This window comes from Dermacentor andersoni, chromosome 1, assembly GCF_023375885.2.
Source record: "Dermacentor andersoni chromosome 1, qqDerAnde1_hic_scaffold, whole genome shotgun sequence".
NCBI lineage: Eukaryota > Metazoa > Arthropoda > Arachnida > Ixodida > Ixodidae > Dermacentor > Dermacentor andersoni.
This window is the reverse complement of record NC_092814.1, coordinates 11,969,781-11,991,815: the sequence shown is the minus strand read 5'-3', so window position 1 is coordinate 11,991,815 and position 22,035 is coordinate 11,969,781. Positions and strand designations below refer to the sequence as shown.

Sequence of the window (22,035 nt, the reverse complement as noted above, 5' to 3'; positions counted from 1 at the left end):
AGTTGACTACTAATAGACTACTGGTGGTTAAGACTAATAGCTATTAGTGGTTTTACTGTGCGTGTTTTGGTAGGAAAGTGAGAGCATGGGCGCGTGGTTGAGCGCATGCGAGAGCGTGTCATATCTTGTGTCTCCACAGCATTGATTGCTTTTCAAACAGTGGTTAGAGTTGCTTTGCGACATTTTGAGGATTTGGATCCTGTGCGTATCGGTTTTTGCTAAAAGGCACGTGCTCTGCATTATTATATTATTACAATATATGCATCAGAAAAAGCCGTGCAATACATGGCAAGAAAGCCGGGAAAGCAGGCAGTGCACGGGGGGTCCCTCAAGGCAGTTGAGGGCACGGATGAGAAAGGAGAGGGAATTGAGTCAACCGGTACACACTGTGATGTCGATACTAGGCTGCAGAAAATGGAGGCCTTCCAGGAAGAGCTTGTCAAACAGGTGGAACAGCTCAAAAATGAGCTAAACATGGAGCGTGATGCACAGAAGGTAGTTGAAAAAAGACTTGAAGCAGCCGAGGAAAAGCTGAACAGGGCCGCCACTGTGAACGAGAATGTGCGTGACAATGGAACGCAGTCCCCCGACGTGACAGGAGAGAGAGGGCTAGCAAAGTACGTGGAATTCGTGCAACATGGTGAAGGGTTAGCTGGAAAGAGCGGCACGCGGAAAAAGCAGGGGCACAGGAGACAATGCCCCTTGTCAAATTTGAATCAAGCGGAAAAGGACAAAGGGAAGCAGGGAGAGGTAGGAGAGACTGAAAGGGTGATAATCGCCGGTGACTCAAACCTGGCTGGGTGCTAAGAAGCAATAGTGGAGAGGGTGAAAGGCGATAAAAGAGTGGCGGTAGGGACATTTCCCGGGCGGACAATCGGGTCTGTCATGAAGCGAGCAAAAGAAAAGTTCGCGGAAAATGCCCACGTGCGCAACCTTGTCATAGCAGCAGGTGGGCTAAATGACGTCCTAAACAGGAAAGGGTCAGGACTAGCCCAGCGCATGGCGAAGGGGGTGGACGACTTGTGCGAGCTATCACCTCAGGTGCAGATCGTGGTGTGCACGGTGCCGGAGGTGCCTGTACGTGACAGTCACGTACAAAGAGCTGTAGTGGCTGCTAATGAGGCAATATGGAAAAAGAGCCGAGAGAAAGGCTTCGAGGTTGTCGAAGGTGCGGAGGTTTTAAACGAGACGGAATGAACTTCAATTACACGCTGGCACGAGAAGGGGGCTGGCGACTTGGTGGTCGCGGTGTTGCTTTTTTAGGGGGCGTACGGGCGCTCAGGAGGCCAGCGTAGGTAGTAATAAAGAAGGTCCCCTAGGGGAACCTCAGAAGAGCATCGCCGTCGATAACAGAAAAAGGAGGAAAGCAAGAAAGAGAGCTCGTCATGCAATAGGCTACATAAACATGCAGGGCGCAGAAGAAAGGAAAAGTGAGCAGAGATTAAGGAGCAGTTAAATAGCGAACAAATAGGAGTGTATGCGGTGACTGAAACACACCTTAGAGACTCAGAAAAGCTGCCAGTGATTGAGAATTATGTTTGGGAAGGGTGCAACAGAACTAAGTCGGAAAGAAAGGGAGGGGGAGTCGGAATACTCATCCAACAGGGAGCCAAATGGAAAAGAGTAAATGCAAAAGGTCAAGAGCATCTTTGGTTATCAGGTACAATGAGTGGGAAAAAAACATGGCTGGGCGTTACGTATTTGTGGACCGGAAATAATTGCACAGAGAAAAATAAAGAGTTAGTGGAATGCATAAGCGCTGCTATTAAGGATTTCGGGAATGGTGCTGAAATTATCCTATTAGGTGACATGAATGCCCAAATACAGGATTTAGATGGCTGTACTGACAAGGAGAAGTAAATGCTAGACTTTTGTGATTAACATAACCTCGTTATCGTGAATACAGGACCTAATTGTGAAGGGCAGATTATGTGGGAAGTGGGAAATCGGCAATCAACCATTGATTACTGGCTGATGACAGAAGGAATTCATGATAAGTTGAGAGAAATGGTCATCGATGAAGGAAGGGTTTAGCAGCATAGGGAGTGACCATAAACGCATCATTTTGAAAATGGTATATGTAGTTCGGAAAGAGAGCAAGGAAAGCACAATGGCCAGTCCAAATTTGAACGCTGAACAAATAGCAAATATAGTCACTAGAGTTGAGGAAGAACTTGGCAAGTGGCCAAGTAAGGAGTGGGAATATGGTGAGCTTCTAAGTGTAATAACGACAGAAATACGGAAAGAGAAACAACATGTTCGTTGGAAAGGAAAAAAGAAACCGAAAAGCTGGTGGAACAAGGAGATACAAGAAGCGATCGCCGAACGACAGAAAGCATCTCGAGAGCACAGGCAGGCAAAGAAGGCGCAGTTGCCACAGGATGAAGTAACCAGTAAATGGGAAATATACCGGGAGAAGTCTATGGTTCAAATACTGGTGCAAGCAAAATTAAAAGGTGAAAGTGAACGTTGGTTGTCAGAAATACGTGAGAAAAAGAAGGCCGCACCTAGAATATTTTGGAATCACACAAAATTATTAGGCAGGAACTCAACAACAATACAACAACATATCCTAGACGAAGATGAAAACAGACTGGAAGGAGAAGCGGCAATAAATTACATCCAAAAAGTAACAGCCGAATCTTTCCAAGGCAAGGACGAGGCTGTATTTGAAGAAAAAAAGAGCATGAAAGAGACCCAAGTGGAAAAGGAGCTGGTGCTGACAAATTTAGACTGGAAGAAAGCGGAAGAGAAAATTCCTAAGCGCACAGCCACAGGGCTAGACGAGGTTCCCGTTAGGCTGATAAATGAACTGGGACCAAAAAGTAAGGAAGCTCTGGTGAAAGCAGTGGAAAAAACTTTAAAAGATAGACGAATACCAGACAGTTGGCGACAAAGTAGAATGAATTAATTTATAAAGGTAAGGGGGAGAAGGACAGAATTCACTCGTATAGACCGTTGACCATTACATCGGTAATATACAGGCTAGCAACGCAGGCAATCAAATTAAAGCTTCAAGCATGGGCAGAGAATAATGGCATTTTGGGAGAGCTTCAGAATGGCTTTAGAATAGGTAGGCGTTTGGATGATAACTTGTTTGTTCTTACTCAGTGTATTGAAATATCAAAAGCAGAAAGCAGACCGTTGTATGTGGCCTTTTTGGACATTACAGGAGCCTACGACAACGTAGATCGCAACATTTTATGGGATATTTTGGAAGGTGAAGGCTTAGGTAACGATTGTCTACAGCTTTTGAGAGAGATTTACCTAGAAAATACCGTTTGCATTGAATGGGAAGGGATGAGGAGCATGGAGAAAGTTCATATCAACAAGGGACTGAGGCAGGGGTGCCCTTTATCCCCGCTGCTGTTTATGATGTACATGGTGGAGGGTGCTAGAAGGAAGTAATATCGGGTTTAATCTCTCATACAAACAGGCAGGTACAGTAATAGAGCAGCAACTCCCAGGTTTATTTTATGCGGACGACATTGTGTTGCTCGCTAACAAGCAAAGTGATTTGCAACGTCTGGCTAATATCTGTGGGCAGGAAGGCAACAATTTAGGTTTGAAATTTAGTGTTAGAAAATCAGGTGTTATGGTATTCAATGAAAACAGTGAACAGACAGTGGAGATACAGGGCCAAGAAATACCTCGGGTAACAGAATATAAATACCTTGGTATATGGATAAACGAAGGCAATGGATATATGGAAACACAGGAAAAAACCATAACAGTCAAGGGGAAGAGAAATGCAGCCATAATGAAGCACAGAACGTTATGGGGATACAATAGGCACGAGGTCCTCCGAGGTATGTGGAAAGGGGTAATGATTCCAGGACTTACTTTTGGAAATGCGGTTGTTTGCTTTAAATCAGGGGTACAATCAGGACTCGACGGGAACCAAAGGTCAGTGGGTCGCCTTGCATTGGGCGCTCACGGGAAGACTACAAATGAAGTTGTGCAGGGGGATATGGGCTGGACTAGTTTTGAAGTGAGGGAAGCTCGCAGTAAAATTGAGTATGAAGAACGACTGAGGAATATGGAAGAAAGTAAATGGGCTGGGAGAGTGTTTAGGTATCTGTACAGGCAAAACATTGATTCACAGTGGAGGAAAAGAACTAGGAAGCTTACCAGCAAGTATGCGGCCTGTAGGGTGGGCAACGCAGCAACAAAGAACGTCAAGCGGAAAGTCAGAGAGGCCGAAATAATCTCATGGGTGGCGGCAATGCAAAAGAAACCTGCCATGAGTAACTACTTAAGAGAAAAAAAAAAACGAAATCAGGAAAGAAACAATTTATGATAACTCAAAGGGAAGCTCATTACTTTTCAAAGCGAGACCGGGATGCCTTAGAACACGCACCTATAAAGCGAGATATAAGAAGAAAGAATAAACATGTGCTTACTGCGGTAAAGCTAGGGAAACTATGGAGCATGTTCTATTAGAATGTGAAGACGTCTATCCAGCAGTCGATTTAGGCACCACTGGCCTCCTTGAAGCCCTTGGGTTCAGCGAGAGCAGTGGAAAAGTAAACGTCCACAATAGGGATTAGTAAGAGGCGATTGGAGGATTGGTGGAATAAAAGTAGGGAAACGACAAAAATGGAGACGTACAAAAGCACAGTTCACAATAGGGGATCCAAAAATTTGGTTGTGGGAGTTCATAGTGTTTTTTTGTTTTTTTTTATTGTTTAAACTAGGTAGGACATTAGGCAGTATAATAGCAAGTGCTTGGTGGCGCAACCCACCGCCCCGTTCCAAAGAGGACGCTTATAGCATCCATCCTTTTATCTTAAAAACTTTCTCTTACATTTACCGAAGCATTTTTTGTTACATAAAAAACTGGGCAAAATTATCATTGTTAATTAGATATTGTACTCTTTGTTAGTAAGTTTATTGTTTCTTCGTCATCATAAACACGAATAGCGTTCAGCATCATCGATCTTTTAGGTGACCTCTGGCTTGTATTAAAAATTTTTGCCGGTATTTTCGAGTGCACGGCGGCACGGATTCATTCGTTCGTACACTCAGACTGGTTGCTTCTTTGTTTCTAAAACTAGTTTATTGCGCTTCAATGTCTCGCGTTATTTAACTTGGGGTGAAGTGACGTGTTTGCAAGCGGACATGTAAGCCCGAAAGTTGGGTTTCGGTCGTGAGCCATTCGGAACACGTCTGCATCGAAATGGGAGCTCGACTTTGCTGCGGCTGACAACGGCGACAATGGTGAGTCGTTTAACACCGCTGCTTGAATCGTTATATAATATCCATATCATTAACTTACAGGCGGGGACACGTTAACGAACTAAATCCTGCATTACATATGGGCAGTCAGAATCTCAGTTGCTGTTTCCTAAATAAACCTTTACTTGCGAGGCTGTTGTTATACACACACAATCAGGAAAGAAAGAGCGATGTCAGAACGCGCGTCTCATTTTTTATCTTATTGTAGCCGTGGTCGTAGGTGACTGAGTAGCCTTATCAATATACATATAAAAGTTTTTTTCGAGTCCGCCAGAAACTTCTTTCGTCCACAAAACCGAATAATCCTTTGGTAAAATCAAGTGAAAGTACAGAATTTAATGTATTAAAGAGTTGCAAGCATGATAATTCACCCATACTTCATACTTGTTGGTTCCAAATGTTCTTGCTGTTCAGTTTGGTTTACCATAGGGCATTTATTTTTGCAGTAGTGAAGCAGTGCATCACGTTCGTGCAGAAAAATAATGCATCAGTTCTAATAGCTTCATGACTTTCATGCATTTGCTTGTGGAACCAGCAGTGTGATCTCTTCTAGCGTATAAATGAGCGCACAACTGTTCTCATTTGTGATCTTAAGAATACTTAAGCTGTTGACATGCATTGTAGTTAGGCAGACATCAATTTTATGGAGAGTAGCAATATTTATTTACCATGCTGCTTAAGCACCCTAGAACAGACAGTGTACATTTGTATGTGTTCTGTAGTCGCAAATCATTACAATATATATGCCACACCTCTGCATTTCATATTGCAAAATTGTGCTTTTTCAATTTCTCATTCAGCCAAAATTTCTGTTCCAGACATGCAGTAATGAGGACGGCACCAGCTAGTATAAAGCAACACCCTCCACGCACTCAACATAAGCTGCTGCCTGCTACAACAAGGCCATTGTGTGGACATTGGCTGCTACTACAAGGTAAACAACACGTGGTTCAGAAATGAATATGCCTGATATATGCTGTATTGGCTTGCTAGTCTTGAGATACATGTCATTTATTTACAGCAGAAATGAATGTTTGATCATGTTTATGGTTCAGTATAATTGGTTCGAACATAAAAGAAAACACACATGAGTTTGGCTAATCTGTGCTGTATCTCATGTGTTACTGTTCTGCCCCAACAGAGTCTACGCCAAGCACATCTTGGTCATCACGGGAACCCCCACCTCCACTAACAGGAAGGGGCTGGAGCTGAATTCGCAAGGCTTTACACCACAAACAAAGAAGCGCATGCAGAAGAATTTGCATGAGATATCAAGTCTACGGAGGGCTGTCTCAAGATTGAAAAGAGTTTCAGCCACCATTCCACCAGCACGGACAAATTGGCTGAGTCATCCAGGTAACGCAAAAAGGACTTTCTAGAAATTATTCGTCTTCAGATGCACCTGCAACTTCTGATCAAGCACGGACGACGTAGGCCAAAAGAGTTCCGTCAGTTTGCCCTTAATCAGCTTCCTGGCCATGTCAATTCCATTTATGCCAAGTGTAATTTTTCTTCTATAAATGCAAGCTTTATCATTGCCTATTCTCGTTAGAGATCATTCATCCTCATCCAAACATAAAGGTCAACCGATTCTTCGCTGATACTTAATACCAGTCACTGTCTAGTAGCCTAACATATCTGTAGCAGTATCTTCCAGTGTATGTTTCATGCACAATTTCTCTCCTGAAATAGCTGATGCAGCATTGGCATGTGTCTTGCATTAACCTACGTACCGTGTGCTATGCACCATTTTACTTTTCTTGATGTTTTTAAAAAGCCTTCAATGCTTGCAGAGCAGAGTGGCTTCTCTCTTGAATGTAAGCTTTCTCATTTTCCATATTCCTAGTCTCGTTGATGATTACTCTTCTTCCTCGATAGCCTGGGTCTTTGCGCAAGCTACACTGAAGTGATTGATTGTGGAATCTGGTTTTGCTGCCCACTTGGTTGTGGTAACCGTGTTACGTTTATCGGATGTGGGGGCCTGATCAGTTGCATTGGTAAGCAGTCTCTCGAGGTAAGCATTTGCTCCTGCAGTCCGCGCAGTGACATAGACTCCCAGTATACACACACTGTAACTGGTGCTCCCCGTTCATTCTTTCCTGCTGCAGCCAAGTGCAAATTGTGCTTGTGGCCTACCTCGGCCATGATTTGCTCAAAATGGAGACCAGCATATGTGCTTACATGGTTTGAAGTGTGTGAAGTTGATAGCTGTATGGGTGGAAAGGCGCGCAAAAATGGCTGCCAAAGGTGATGCCCACAAAAGCGACTTGTCCACATTGAGACAAAGTGGGACACGATGTGTGAGCCACACATTAGCGGCCCTCGAAATAAAATAAACGTGCAGGTTGTAAAGGAGTTAATGCTAAAATGCCGGATAGTCCATGTCGCTATGTTGGTTGCGGCAGCAGATGCCTGCGTCACCTGATTGCTTCGCAATGGAAGTTGCTCATCTTCAACGGCAACTGTCGGTTCAAACACATGTGACGCTCTGTCCAATCTGTTTGTACTGCTGGTTGTCGGTCGTTACCAGACCACCACATGCGACGAAGACAAGCATTATGCCTGTAAGTAGGTGGCTGAATGTACCGTAAGAGACCCATGTACGTGAATGCTCACTGTTGCCATATGGTTTGTAGGCAATGTATAATGTATTGTCTGAACCTCATGCGGTGATTTATTGCTGTTTAATTTTGCTGTTATCTCACTTGGTTACGGTCGCCGTGTTATGTTTTTCGAATATTGCGGCCTGGTCAGTTGTATTGGGAAGCAGTCTCTCGAAGTAAGCATTTGCTCCTGCAGTCTGCACAGTGACATAGACTCCCAATTTACACACACCGTGATTCATGCTCCCCATTCACCCTTTACTGCTGCAGCCATGGGAAAATTGCGCCTGTGGCCTTTCTCAGCTGCGATTAAGCACAAACGGAGACCAGCATACGTGCTTACATGGTCTGATGTGTATGAAGTTGAGTGGAAAGGCCCGCAAAAGCGGCTGATGAAAGTGATGTCCAGGAAAAGGGCTTGTCGATATTGAGACAATGTGGGACACCAAGTGTGAGCCACACATTAGCAGCCCCCGAAAGAAAAGAAACGTGCAGGTTGGAAAGGAGTCAATGCTAAAATGCCGGGTAGTCCATGTCGCTGTGTAGGCTGCGGCAGCAGATGCCTGCGTCTCCCGATTGCTTCGCAATGCAATTTGGGCATTTTTAACGGCGACTGTCGCTGCAAACAAGTGGCACACTTTGTCCAATCTGCTTGCGCCGCTGGTTGTCGTTCGTACCAGACCACCATGTGCGATGACGACGGTGAGCCATTTATGAACTCGCGTCAATGATTCCAGCGTATCTCGACATGCAAATTTTATTTTTGCTATTGCACGAGAATGTACACTGCTTGTCTTCTGCCAATAAAGTTGCACGCTCCGTTTACTCACTTGTGGCTTGTTTGTATAGGCATCAGTAGAGGCTCTTTGGTCTCCTGGCAATTAGAACGTACCAGCTACGCAGCAGCCAAGGCATTGAGGCACGCCGCATAGCCGGCAGGGCAAGCACGGCGCGTACCAGCGTACGCTACCGGCAAAAGGCAGCCATATTGAATTTAGCTCTAAAGAAACTGACTTCCGCTTCCGAGTTGAGCAGTGCCATCTGGCATCCACCTAAGTAAGTTCCATGCGCTGCCACTGATAATTTTCTAACCACTGTGGAAGGTACAGTTTCCCTTCTCTAAAGTTGGTTCTTTATTCTATGGTGTGCACGTCGTGATCCCGTCGTGTCGTAATTGTCCTCTGTGCATGTGTGTTGTTGGGCTTTTGTAACCATGGCGTCAGTGGCGTCTTCAAGCAGTGTGAGAAAGAGGCATGCCTTATCGCTGGAGACGAAGGAATGTGTTATAAGCGACATAGAAAGTGGGCTGAAGAAGGCGTCGGTGGCAGCCAAATACGGCGTTTTCGACACAACCGTGTCGATCATATACAAGGACAAATTGCGGCAGCAACTGCAGCAAGATTCGTCTTCCCCGTCACGGAAGAGAATACATACGTCGAAGTACGAAGGCATGGATGCAGCGCTCTTCTGATGGGTCCATGAAGTTGCGGCTCAGAGCATACAAGTGAGTGGCCCCATGCTCCAACAAAAAGCCAAGTCCCTTGGTGACCTTTTAGGCCATGATGAGTTCAACCCACTTAATGGATGGATACAGCGATTCAAGGTTTGCCATGGCATCAGCTGCAAAGTGGTGTGCAGTGAAAGCGGTGATGTCAACGACGAGCCCATCGAAGTCTGGCTTCGCTTAAATTTGGAAACCACGCTGTCCACGTATACGGACCCAGACGTATACAATGCTGACGAAGCTGGCATATTTTATAACCTTTTGCTCAACCGCACTCTTGCGCTGAGAGGCCAAGCCTGCTCTGACTGTAAGGCCTCAAAAGAGTGCATAACTGTGTTGTTCTGTGCTAACATGGATGGAAGCAACAAGTGCCGCCTGTTTTTCAATGGAAAATCAGCAAGGCCACGTTGCTTTAAAAAGTGAGAGCGCCTGCCAGTGACATATAAATCCAACAAAAAGGCGTGTATGACGCAAGACATGTTCACAAGCTAGCTTTGCAAGTTCGATGAAGACATGGTGGCAGAGAAGCGACAAGTCATGCTCGTTCTCGACAATTGCACAGCCCGCAACATCCTGCCAAAGTTGACTGCAGTCAAGTTAAAGTTTCTGCCTGCCAACACGACTGCAAAATGTCAGCTGCTCGACCAGGGTGTCATAGCAACCGTAACTATACAAGAAACGTATTTGCGAAAGAGTTTTGCTGAGCATGAAGCAGCAGCCTCTTAAAGTGAATTTAAGGGGTGCGATTAATATGGCTGCCGCTTCATGGTGGCAGGTAAAAGCCACTACAATAAGCAACTGCTTCAAAAAAGCAGGCTTCGTGCACAATGCAGAGGGCCTTGACACCGATGAGACGGTCAACACCGACGACGTGTGGTCCGGCCTCATCGAAAGCAAGTTTTTTTCCGCCACAGACACCTTCCAAGAATATGTCGATGCCGGTGAGTCTGACCTTCCTGCCTGCGAGGACGCAAGCACGGATGATGCGATCGTCGCAGCGGTGCACGGTAGTGCTGAGCTTGCAACCGAAGACGAGTCGGATGACGATGTTGACCCGACGCCAAACCCAGATGTCCCATGCAAAGGCGCTTTGGAATACCTCAGCAAAGTGAAGATGTACTGCGCAAAGAACCGTTTGAATGAGAAGGCGCTTCAGTGCTTAAGCCTTGTAGAGGCCGAAATTGTTCGAAGCGCTGTCAAAAAAAATCTCCAGACGAAAATAACAGCATTCTTCCACTGATGCCGCACTTGTCAGGAGAACTTGGTTTCTGTGCTGTGTTGCGATTGTGTTGCATGTGTGTGTGAGTGAAATATGTAATAAATTGTGTTTGAAAGGTGGGTGGTCCGTTTGGCATAGGCAAAAGCCGAAAAAAGCATGCTTTGGTTATAACGCGGTACCGCTTATGGCGTGGATTTTTACAACTCTTGCAACTTACGTTATAAGCGGTCAACACTGTATAAAGGGCCACAAGCTTTTCAAGCATGAAATCTCCTCCATGGATTAAATTGACTGTTATTCCATCTTCTCCAGCCGCTTTTCCCCGGGTCATGTCCTGCTAGGCCCTTCTGACCTCATCGCTAGTTATAGGAGTTTCCGTATCCTGTTAATCACTGTTTTGAAAGGAGTTATCCTGAGTCCTCTGGGTACTGTACAGGTCAGTATAGAATACTTCCGATGCTTTTACTATACCTTCGAGATTGCTGATGATATTACCCTGCTTCTCTTTCAGTGCATATATCTTGGTTTGTCCTATGCGAAGTTTCCTTCTCACTGATTTCATGCTGCATCAATTTTTTACTGCTTCCTCAATCTTTAACACATTATAATTTCAAATATCGTTTATTTTATCCTTGTTGATTACTTTTGACACTTCCGTGAATTCTATCTGATCTCTTGAGTTGGACACTTTCATGCTTTGTTATTTCTTCATTAGGTCCTTTGTTACTTCGGAGAGCTTACCTACTGGTTGCCTTGGTGCCTTACCTCCCACTTCAATTGCTGCTTCTGAAGCCAGCCTAGTTACTGTTTCATTCATTACCTCTATGTCATCTTCATCTCTCTGTTCTAAAGCTGCATATTTGTTTGCAAGCAACAGCCTGAGGCGGTCTGCTCTTACCCTTACTGCATCTAGGTTGGCCTGTTTCTTTTTGACAAATTTTACTCTTTCTCTCTTCATACTGAGGGAAATCCTAGACCTCACTAGCCTATAATGACTGCACTTTACCCTACCTAACACTTCAACATCCTGCATTATGCTGGGATCGGCAGAGAGTATGAAATCTATTTCATTTCTTGTTTCTCCATTAGGGCTTTTCCGCTTCCTGTTGCTATGCTTCCTGAAGAAGGTGTTCACTATTCAGAGCTTATTTCTTTCCACAAATTCAACCGACATCTTTCCTCTAATGTTCCTAGAAGTGATGCCATAGTTGCCAATTGCTTGTTCACCAGCCTGCTTTTCACCTACGCATTGAATTCACCCATGACTACAGTATACCGAGTTGGCACTTTTCTCATCGCTAATTCAACATCTTCATAAAACTGTTCTATTTCTTCATTTTGGTTATTCATTATAGTGACTGGAGGTTGAAGCATAGGCTTGTGCTGCCTTTATTCTATACCTCCTATTCAGCTTTATTACTACTGCTACCCTCTCATTACTGCTGTAGAATTCGTCATTGTTGCCTGCTACATCCTTATGAATTAGGAATCCTACCCAGCATTGTTTCTTATCTGGAAGTCCTCTGTAGCGGCTGTCAGTCAGCACTGTAAAAGCCTCCCCAGTTCTAATCTCACTAAGATAATTCCTCAGAGTCCTGCTAAGCTAGCTTCGCTCGAGAGGGTTCATGTGTTGAGCATTTCTGTTTCCAGTGGCAGGTTTTCTTTCTCCTTTTTTTTTGCCAGTGTCAGGCACCACTCCAAGCCTGGAGATGTAAAAAAAAGAAGTGAGAGAGAGAGACAAGTCGAGAGCAAATGGGGCTCTACTAGTACAGGTTAAACCAAATTAGGGAGGCCCACTAAGTTTCAACAAAGGCACTCCCTCACCAGAACAGGAACTGGCCTCCCTGGTGCAGCATTCAAACTTACGACTTTCAGCTTAGAGGCCCTTCTAACTCTGCTCCACCCCACTCCCTCAGACACACAGCTACAAATGGAACACTTGTACACTTTATCAAATGCTTTTGCAAAATCAAAACATATTACATCAATATGTTGTCTTTCATCTATTGGTTTTGCAAACTCGTGGAACGTTTCTATAAGCTGTGATATAGTAGACAGACCACTTCTGAATTTATGCTGATATTGCCTTTCATATTTACATAAACAACCTATTCGTACAACTGCAACAAAAGCATATGAAATACAAGAATAGCCAAAGCACACACTGAACAATAAGAGGGCATATCTGTTATCTACAGATATGTGCCAGAGCAAGACCTGACCCTTCGAATGGGATGCGAGCCAGGAAACTTGCAACATCTGTGAGAAGAAGCCAAGAAACCTATCGAAGAAGCACAGCGTAAGGCAAAGAGCCAGTATGATAGAAAGAAGTGCGCAGCATTAAAGTATGTGTTGGGTGATGTGGTAGTGGTGAGACGGCCACCAGTGCACACTGGGGAGCCTACTAAAGCTAAAGTAAAATATTGTGGCCCTTTTGCTGTGTCTCGAGTACTTTTTGCTGATGCATATGGACTCATTGACATGAACTTCCTTGCCGAGAATGCAAGTCTGTATTCCATGACAGCACGTGCAAATCAGTTAAAGCTATTTCACAATGTGTCCAAGTAATAAGTCGACAGTGATGAGGGTAGCACCAGTACAACTGCTCTAGAACTACTTGGGCCAAGACAAAGCGAGCAATGACAAACGAGAACAATACATTTCCAAGACTATGCTATTGACTGACTAAGGACAGCCAGTGAGCCAGAATGACCAAGTGTTAGCATGAGGTAGCAGTGTCAAACACCATCACCATCATTAAAAAAAAAATAATAATAATAACAAGCAGCAGTTGGCGTGGAAGGCTGCGCTATGCATCTGTGTGCACGCTCCAACCATACTTGGCATGTATCTGTCGTGTTATTAAACATTGTTTTGTTCTACTTTGTTGCAGTTAGGCGATGCAGAACTGTAAAATTATGTTTGGTAGGTGACTATTTTGCTGTTTTAGTGCGTTACATATCATCAGTACCTATACCACACGCCTTTGATAGCGTGCATGCAGACTTATTTCATGTTGCCACATTCAACTGCGGCCATTTTTGTAGATTTGACTGCAAAAATATTTTTTTTGTTCCAGCGGTTTGAAACCACAAGACGCGCTAACACGCGCCCACTTAGCTCACTATTGACGCCTTGGTAGCTATCGTTTCGTATTTCTGTGGGGCAACCAGCACCCATATTTGTCTGGCGAAGTTATCTGTGCTTGCATCGCACGTCAATGCCACATCTGCGCATGCGTTGGCATGCGGGTGCGAGCTTTCACACGCTGGCAAACGTACGTGTAGTTTGGCCTTAAGGCCAGTTGCCTTTTCAAAGTGCTTTGCACGAGATGGGTTCAGAACACCAGCACTTGCTCCTACACCCGGAGGTGGGTTGGCTGTCATGTGGAAAAGTGCTGGCCAAGGTTTTTGAGTTGAAGTGAGCATTTTTCTAGCAGAAGCTAAAGGGCTGGGAGAGCTTTTTCGAACACCCTTCATTCCTAACTAAGCTTGCCTATCTGTGTAACATGTTTGTGCAGCTCAATCCCCTGAACTCCAGCATGCAAAGGGTTGGGAGTAATGCTGTATCATCTGGTCACAAAGTCAGGGGCTTCTGTAGGAAATTCCAAGGTTGGCTAAGTCGGGTGGGGAGAGATGATTATTGTCCGTTTAGGTTGCCAAGTGAAATTTGTAACATCTGGGAAGTATCCACAGCTGACAAAGAGGCATTGAGGACACATTCGAGTACACTCAGATGCCACCTAATGAGTCCCAGAGTCTGTTGCTGACACATGGCTCGTGGACCCTTTCCAGGTAGGTGCAACTTGCTTCACTCATGAAAGTGCTGATGCTGAAGATGAGCTGGTGGAGGTTCTAGATATGGGGGCAGAGTTTGCCACCATGGACCTCAAAACATTTTTGTTGGGAACAGTTGAAATGTTTCCCCTGCTCTGCAGAAAGGTTGCAAGATTTTTGTTAGTGTTTTCAAGAACATATATATGTGGACATGCATTTTCAAGACTTGCTTAGTTGAAAAGCAAGTACAGTGAAATCTCGATATAACAAACTTCAGGGGACTGCGGTAAATTGCTCGTTATTCTGAAAATCGTTATAGTAAAAGCCCCAAAATTAACCATTCTGCTTATCAACCCATCACTTCATAAGTTGTCACCATATGAGCTATCCACGAAAATGTCGCTGCTGGCTCTCAGCACCCGCTTGCTATTTTCCATAGATTCCACCGTCATACACCACCAAAGCACCGTATAATAAGAGTGACACGTACAAAACAGACGCTGACGCCAATAAAACTACCAACAAAAAGGTAGCTCCATGTTGCCTCCAAAGCACAATGTTTCATGCTTTTTATTTGTTTTGACATTTCTGGCTGTGGACACTGCAATTGTCTCGGTCGAGGTAGACACCTGAAGTATGTCAAAGCGCAAGCGCACGTAAATGACACTGTCTGGGAAGTGCAAAATGTGACTGTGTGGCATCCCCAATTAAATTATGGGGTTTTACATGCCAAAATCACTTTCTGATTATGAGGCACGTCATAGTGCAGGACTTCGGAAATTTCGACCCCCTGGGGTTCTTTAATGTGCACCTAAATCTAAGTACCACGGGTGTTTTCACATTTTGCCCCAATCGAAATGCGGCCGCCGTGGCCGGGATTCAATCCCACGACCTCGTGCTCAGCAGCCCAACACCATAGCCACTGAGCAACCACGGCAGGTGTGTGGCATCACAATAAATACAGATGTTACATTTCACCGCACGTGTAGCTAATGTGACCGCAGAAATAAGCACAAAAGAAAGAGGTGTGCACAGAAAGAAGGGTGAAAGAAGGAAGAGATGTGGTTCCGTTGCTAGGTGACTTTTCTGGGAGGAGCATGCGCTCGCAAAACCTGATGCATCGTCACCTCTGCTTGCCTGCATTCTTCTTTTCTGAACCCGTACACTGCAAAGTCCACTCTCTATGCCTTGTCGTCTGCTAGCCTACTGTTTTGGCTGCTGTGAAGGACACACGGAAATCTAAGAATCCCCAGATTTCGGAATATTAGTTCGTAGTACTGAGGCGTTGTTAACATCACAGGGAAACTGAGTAACGATCGTTATTCTGAAAAGTTTGGTATTCTGAAGTTTGTAGTAATACTGAAATATTTTTGGACTAAAACTATAAGGATTCAGCAAGGGATTTCTGGAAACTTTGTTAATCTGAAAAGTTTGTTAATGTGGTGTTCATAGTAACGAGGTTTCACTGTATTGCAACCGGCTGAACATCAATGCAGACATACAGCTACGTTTAAGTGCAACCATGCCACGCATTGACGAGGTAGCAAAAGTGATGTAAAGAGGGTCCTTTGATGTGTTGCTTGTGTAAGCCAACAAATAGTGTCCCTTTCATGTTTATGAATATTCGCATTATTTGCTGCAGTATTGTATACAATGCGTTGCTTGTGAAATTAATAACCAGTGAATATTTCTGATGGCAAATACAGTAAAACCTCGTTATAATGAAGTTGAAGGAAGGGTTGTAATTACTTTGTTATAACCACTAGTTCATTATGCCACTATCCATTTCTATCCACAAATAGCAAGCAAGAGAGGATGTACTCACCACTAAATCTCACAGCAGCCTGCCATGCGAAAAAGAAAATGGTTGTCACACGGAAAAATACAAGCGAAAAAAACAAGAAGACAGCAAGGAATTGCTACTTCATTGAAGCCAAACGTCTTGTCACTGATCGATCAACAGCACATCAGCTGGTGGCTCACTGCACAGAAAAAAAGCCCTTGATAGATTTTTACCATGTCTTTTTCAGCTGAATGATGGCTTTTTCAGCTGTAGCCGCTAGTATTTCGAGTCCGTCCTCGCCGTCATCGTGAGCGCCAAAGAAGCGGCGCAGCAGGTCTGCCGCATCCAGCGCTTGTGCGGGCTTCGGTATGTCGGGTTCGCCAATATTGGGCTCCGGGTTGTCATCGACACCTTCGTCACTGTCGTCATTAGGCACCCTCGTCACCACACACACAATTTTCACCTCCGTTACCTCTTCCGTCATCACTGTGTCAGCATTGGCACTGATGTACGTGTAGAAGGTGTCGCAGTCGGGCACAACACCAGCATCAAGGAGAGCGTCCCACGACGCTAGGGCTTGGTCACCCACAGCACCCTCATTGATGGCACCACCGAGATCTTCACTGTAACCGCCGCTGCTGACACCAAATGAGGCATGCCATAAGCAACAGGCGATCATGCTTGCCAGTAAAGCCATTCAAGCAGACTGTAGCATCTCGATCGCCCTGTACAAGTCGATCGTGGACTCGCGCTTCATGCTCATATTGAGCAGAATCCGGTCGATCACACGCTTGCGGTAGCCCGACTTAAAGTTCATGATAACTCCTTGGTCGAGGGGTTGCACAACTGCAGTGCAGTTTGGCGGCAAGAAGCATAGCTCGATGTTTTTTTAGCACAGCGGCAGCGTGGTGGGCCACGCAGTTGTGCAGTATGAGGCATATCTTCCGGTTCAGCTTGTCCAGCCGCTCATCCCACTCCCGCAGCCATTGTGCAAAAATTTCTCTCGTCATCCAAGCCTTACGGTTGGACACATAACTCACTTGGAGCTTTCGTTTGCCTTTGAAGCATCGTGGTGATGCACTTTTGCCGACCACGAGGGCCGGCAACTTTTCCGACCTATCCATGTTGGCACAAAGCAACACGGTTACGTGGACCTTGCTCTGATTACCGCCTTGGAAGCGTTCACCTTTGAGGGCCAAGGTTTTTTGCAGCAGCATCTGGTAGAACAGGGCTGTCTCATCCGTGTTGAACAAATCCTTGGCACTGTATTTTTCTAGCAGCTGTCCAACGTTTGTCTCCACCCACGCCACTGCAGCTTCGCGGTCGACAGACTGCGCTTCCCCGCTGAAAGCCCTGCCGACGATGTCGTGGCGCTCCTTGAAATGCTGCAGCCAGCTAACAGTTGCCACAAAATCATCGTGCCCCATGATGCACGTGAAGTCCCTCGCTTTGCGCTGCAACAGTGTCCCACTCACGGGAGTGCCACTTGCTCTTGCATCCAAAAACCACTTGAAGACCACTTTCTCTACAGCTTCAAAAGCTACAGCGTTTTTCTTTCGCCTTTTATGGCATGTGCGACAGCACTGCTGACAGCTTCTTTACTGCTCAAAATTGTCGACAGTGTGCTTAACTGTATGCCGAAATCTTCGGCCACTTTTTTCTTCACGCTGGACTCGACGGGTTTCAGCATAGCCACCTTCCGCTCGATTGATATCATTTTGCACTTCCGTTTGCCGTCGTCCATCTCCTTTCTGGCAGCGGGAACTCGCATGAACAAACCGATAGAAACACTGATATCGTTGATGTGCATGGAGGCAATGACAAGCAACAACAATACTGCAGTTGGCACCGCCCCACACATGCAGTGGAAGAGCGAGCGGGTCCACCATTTCCACAGGAAAGGGGAGGCTGGGAGACGTGCACAGAATATGCGAATGTCGCGCACTATAAGACATTGACCTGACGGGTACCAAAATAGTCAGTAAATGCTCGTTGTGGAAAAAAGAATTGCTGACGATCACGTTACTTTCTAATAGGAAATTTGAGTTCAGCTATTCAGCTGTTTCGGCTTTTCTATATACTGAGGCAAATAATTCGAGCAAGACATGTACATACAGTTACAGGTTTTTATTCTTCACTTCTTCAAGAAACACTCCACTCCCAGTTCTTGACTGTCATGAAGGTAGCTTTGTGGTCGGAGAAATAGATGGATATATGCTAAACTTGCTGCACCAATGCCTGATTCGGCATAGTGCACCTCTGGATTCTGGCGGAAACGGTGCTGGGCCTCTGCTCAGGCAGCTCGTTTAGCAGCAGTGGCAGACGAAGGACTTCCACCGGTTGCCTCACTCAGAAAGAACTGGCTGATAATAAACTACTTATATAGGCAGACGGATTGTATCATAATATAAACTGTCTGTGAGCCTCGGACAGTCTGTCTGGTGCGGAAAATTTTGCACCAGCCGCCGCAAACGGAGCTTAGCTTGGCGCAGCTGCCTCGCTTATCGGGAGGTTGTGGGAGGCAGTGTGTATGCGCATAGGAACATTGCACGGCGAAGAGATGGCAGCAACTGACTGGTGCTGCTAGTGATTCAACTGAAGGTGGCTTTGCATTTCGACTTGGGAAACGCGCACCATGATTCGCTGATACCAAGCCAGTGCTTCAGCAATCGAAGAACACTGCGCACTCACGTGCAGTCGCCGCCATGGAGAAGAGGATGGGGGGAAGGGGTACACACAGTGGCGAACGGCGGCGACTATGCGTTTTAGCTTGGGCAGCAGCACATCATCAAGATCAGCCACCACCGAGCCAGCGCTCTGATTGCCAGCACTGTGATTGCCGCCGCACATGGGTGGCATTAGAGGAGGAGCGAAGAGAGCAAGGCTCGTGCCGTGTGTGAAAGATGGCGCCAGGAGCGCGTGCAGCTAGAGCAGCGCACCGGCTCCGGCTATGGAGCTGGTTATGGCAAGGCACAGCGGAGCTGCGAAACGCAGGAATGGGCGCCAAAGAGCTACGCTCTAAAAAAAGGTTCGTTATATCCATTGCAAGGAAATTTTAGCTTCATTCAAATGAGGTTTTCAATACATGGCCATCTATTGGAATTTCAAGGGGAACCACGATTGCTTCGTTATATCCATTAGTTCGTTATATCCTGTTTCTTTATAATGAGGTTTTACTGTACTTTCATCCTGTGTCATGACATTGTACACACAACCTGTGGGCCCATGAATAAGTTGTCACCAACAGGAGGAAGCTGGCATCAAGTGCAGGACAACTCTAATGTTGATGAACTGAGGCCCCAATGCATGTACGAGAAAAGGCCTGCACATTTTCTGTATAGCCATCAGTCGCAACTGTTACAGTGCTTTCTTCAATACACAATGTGAACATATATTGTGTTGGGGTTAAAAGAAAAATGTCGACGAAATTTCCCCAGCTCGTGCCACTAAGTATAATGGGCTTCCACAATGTGAACAGTGGGAACAGGTGGGTCAGGGATTACATTGTACATCACCGGCAATTAGCAAAAGCCAGAAGAGGTGAGATTGGTGGTTGATGGTGCCATCATTATATGGTTGACTGCCATGAGGCATGAAGGTGCGGAAAAGGACATGGCCAGCTAGGATTACAAGAAAGATTCAACAACGGCCACCTTGGCTTGACAGCCGCCACAACAAAGCATGTGAGGAAGGAGCACTCACAAATGGGACTGCTCGGCAAGACTCAGAAGGTGTGCTTGGTCAACTGATGCTAAGCCACCCGCTTGCAGCAGTTCAAGCAGGGCCTGCTGGCGCTCCTCCCGTCGGGTCTCATCCCCAGGGTGCGTCAGATGCTCCAGTACCTGCGTAAATGCCTCCTTGTGAAGTCCATTAACAATATGGTAACATTAACAATATCGAAAAAGCATTCGATAAGGTCCCTCATGGTCGTCTCTTAATAAAGTTATCGCGTCTTAACATTCATCCTTGTGTTCTAAGCTGGATTCGAGGGTTTTTAACTAACCGTCAGCAGTTCGTATACGCTAACTCACACTCTTCATCCTCAACACCCGTGCTTTCAGGCGTACCTCAAGGTACCGTACTTGGTCCCCTCCTTTTCTTAATATACATCAATGACCTACCTTGTAATATTTCTTCTCATATCCGACTCTTCGCTGATGATTGTGTGGTTTACCGAGCAGTTACTAACCCCAGCGACCATTTGGCGTTAGAAAATGACCTATCGCGCATACAAAACTGGTGTACCACTTGGCTCATGTCATTAAACGTAGCTAAAACCGCGTTAATGTCTATTCATCGTCGTCGTAATTACAATACCCCTAATTATAGCATCAATAACACGCAGATTGCAACAACTGATTCATTCAAATATCTTGGTGTGTACATCTCACGTGACTTAACTTGGACCTGTCATGTTAACCACATAATAAACTCTGCTAATCATACTCTAGGTTATCTACGCCGTAACCTTTTCCTCGCTCCTCCCCCTATTAAACAGCTTGCTTTTCTAACCTTTGTGCGGCCCAAGCTGGAGTATGCCGATGCTATTTTTGACCCCCACCACAATAACCTTATTAATGCACTCTAGTCGGTTTAGAACCGCGAGACACGATTTATCCTGTCAACTTATTCGTATAATTCAAGCATCTCAGCACTAAAAGCCCAAATAAACCTACCCTCTCTAGCCTCACGCTGTAGAATAGCACGTCTTAACCTTTTTCATAAATTTTTTCATTCTTTGCCTTTTGACAACCCGTACATAAAAAGACCCCATCACATTGCCCGCACCAGTCACTCTAACACAGTATATCCCCCACAAGCCCATACCGTTACTTTTCAGCAATCATATTTTCTGCGCACAACACGAGACTGGAATGGCTTGCCCGCCGAAGTTGCCACTATCATCGACCCACTTGCATTCAAGCGACTCATCGGAAATATCCCTTTTTAATTTGTAGTATCTATCTTTGTCACTAACTCCCCTCTCCCTCATGTAATGTCTCAACAGACACATTTGAGGAAATAAATAAATAAATATCTTCTTGCACTGTCTGGTTGCGCATGCACACCTCTTGCCATGCCCAAGAAAATTTGTGATCCACAGACAGTTTGCGCCATCCACTTAGAGTTATTGTTTTGATACGACAGGTGGCAAAGCCTATTGACTATCAGTGTTGTTGGTATCTCTCATTCTCAACATGACAGACCAGTATAAAAAAGCCTGGGCATTTTTAACGATGCATAAATTCAAGAACTTCTTATGAAATCCAATTCAGAGGACATCTATGTTCATTATGAGGTGTCTTTAAGGGGCAATGACAACAGTGAAGGGGTCCTGAGGAACACCAATTATCCAAATTAAACTCCTCAATTAGCATAAGTATAAATTGCTGTTTGAATTTCCAGATTCAAAAATTTGTAAAATGTTTTAAGGAAATGCTGTACAGATAAACTAGAGGCAGTACAAAGCTAAGCACGTGGGTTTATTTACAAGTACAGATGGCCAAATTCACCTTCTGAACTCTGCATTTTCCAACAATAGGCAAGAGGGCAAGGCTTTTACATCTTAAGTTTTTATACCTCATTTTAAGTAATGAAGTTATTGGAAATAGTTGCCAGTTCCTTTCCTACTGTAACCAAAGAACATAACATAGCAGACACTTAATAGAATTGAGGTTCCACAAGACACATTTAGATACTAATTTTTCCCGAAGACAGGAGAAGCTTGCAATATTTCGTACTGTGATTATCAGAAATTTATCATCCATACTATGTTTGAAACTATGTCATAGTTTTAATTGTGTACCAGTCCTGCTATTGCCTTCTATACAATGCAAGCTGTGATGGAAGTGGCTTTTGGTGATTTGGAGCAGCTTTTCGAGCAGAAAAATAGCAGTGCCGAGCAAAAAAAA

At 45.1% G+C, this 22,035-nt stretch overlaps 1 protein-coding gene across 6 annotated transcripts in view; it reads right to left on the bottom strand.

The window, feature by feature from the left end:
- Positions 1–22,035, bottom strand: part of Vps8 (vacuolar protein sorting 8) — a 972,138-nt gene that overhangs the window by 340,902 nt on the left and 609,201 nt on the right. For all 6 annotated transcript variants that reach the window (XR_008608392.2, XM_055061192.2, XM_055061196.2 and 3 more), the window contains exon 25: positions 19,826–19,965. Coding sequence is in view for 5 of the 6 variants with exons in the window: in XM_055061192.2 (XP_054917167.2) it covers positions 19,826–19,965 (140 nt within the window). In the remaining variant the exon portion in view is untranslated. The remainder of the gene's footprint in view (positions 1–19,825; positions 19,966–22,035) is intronic.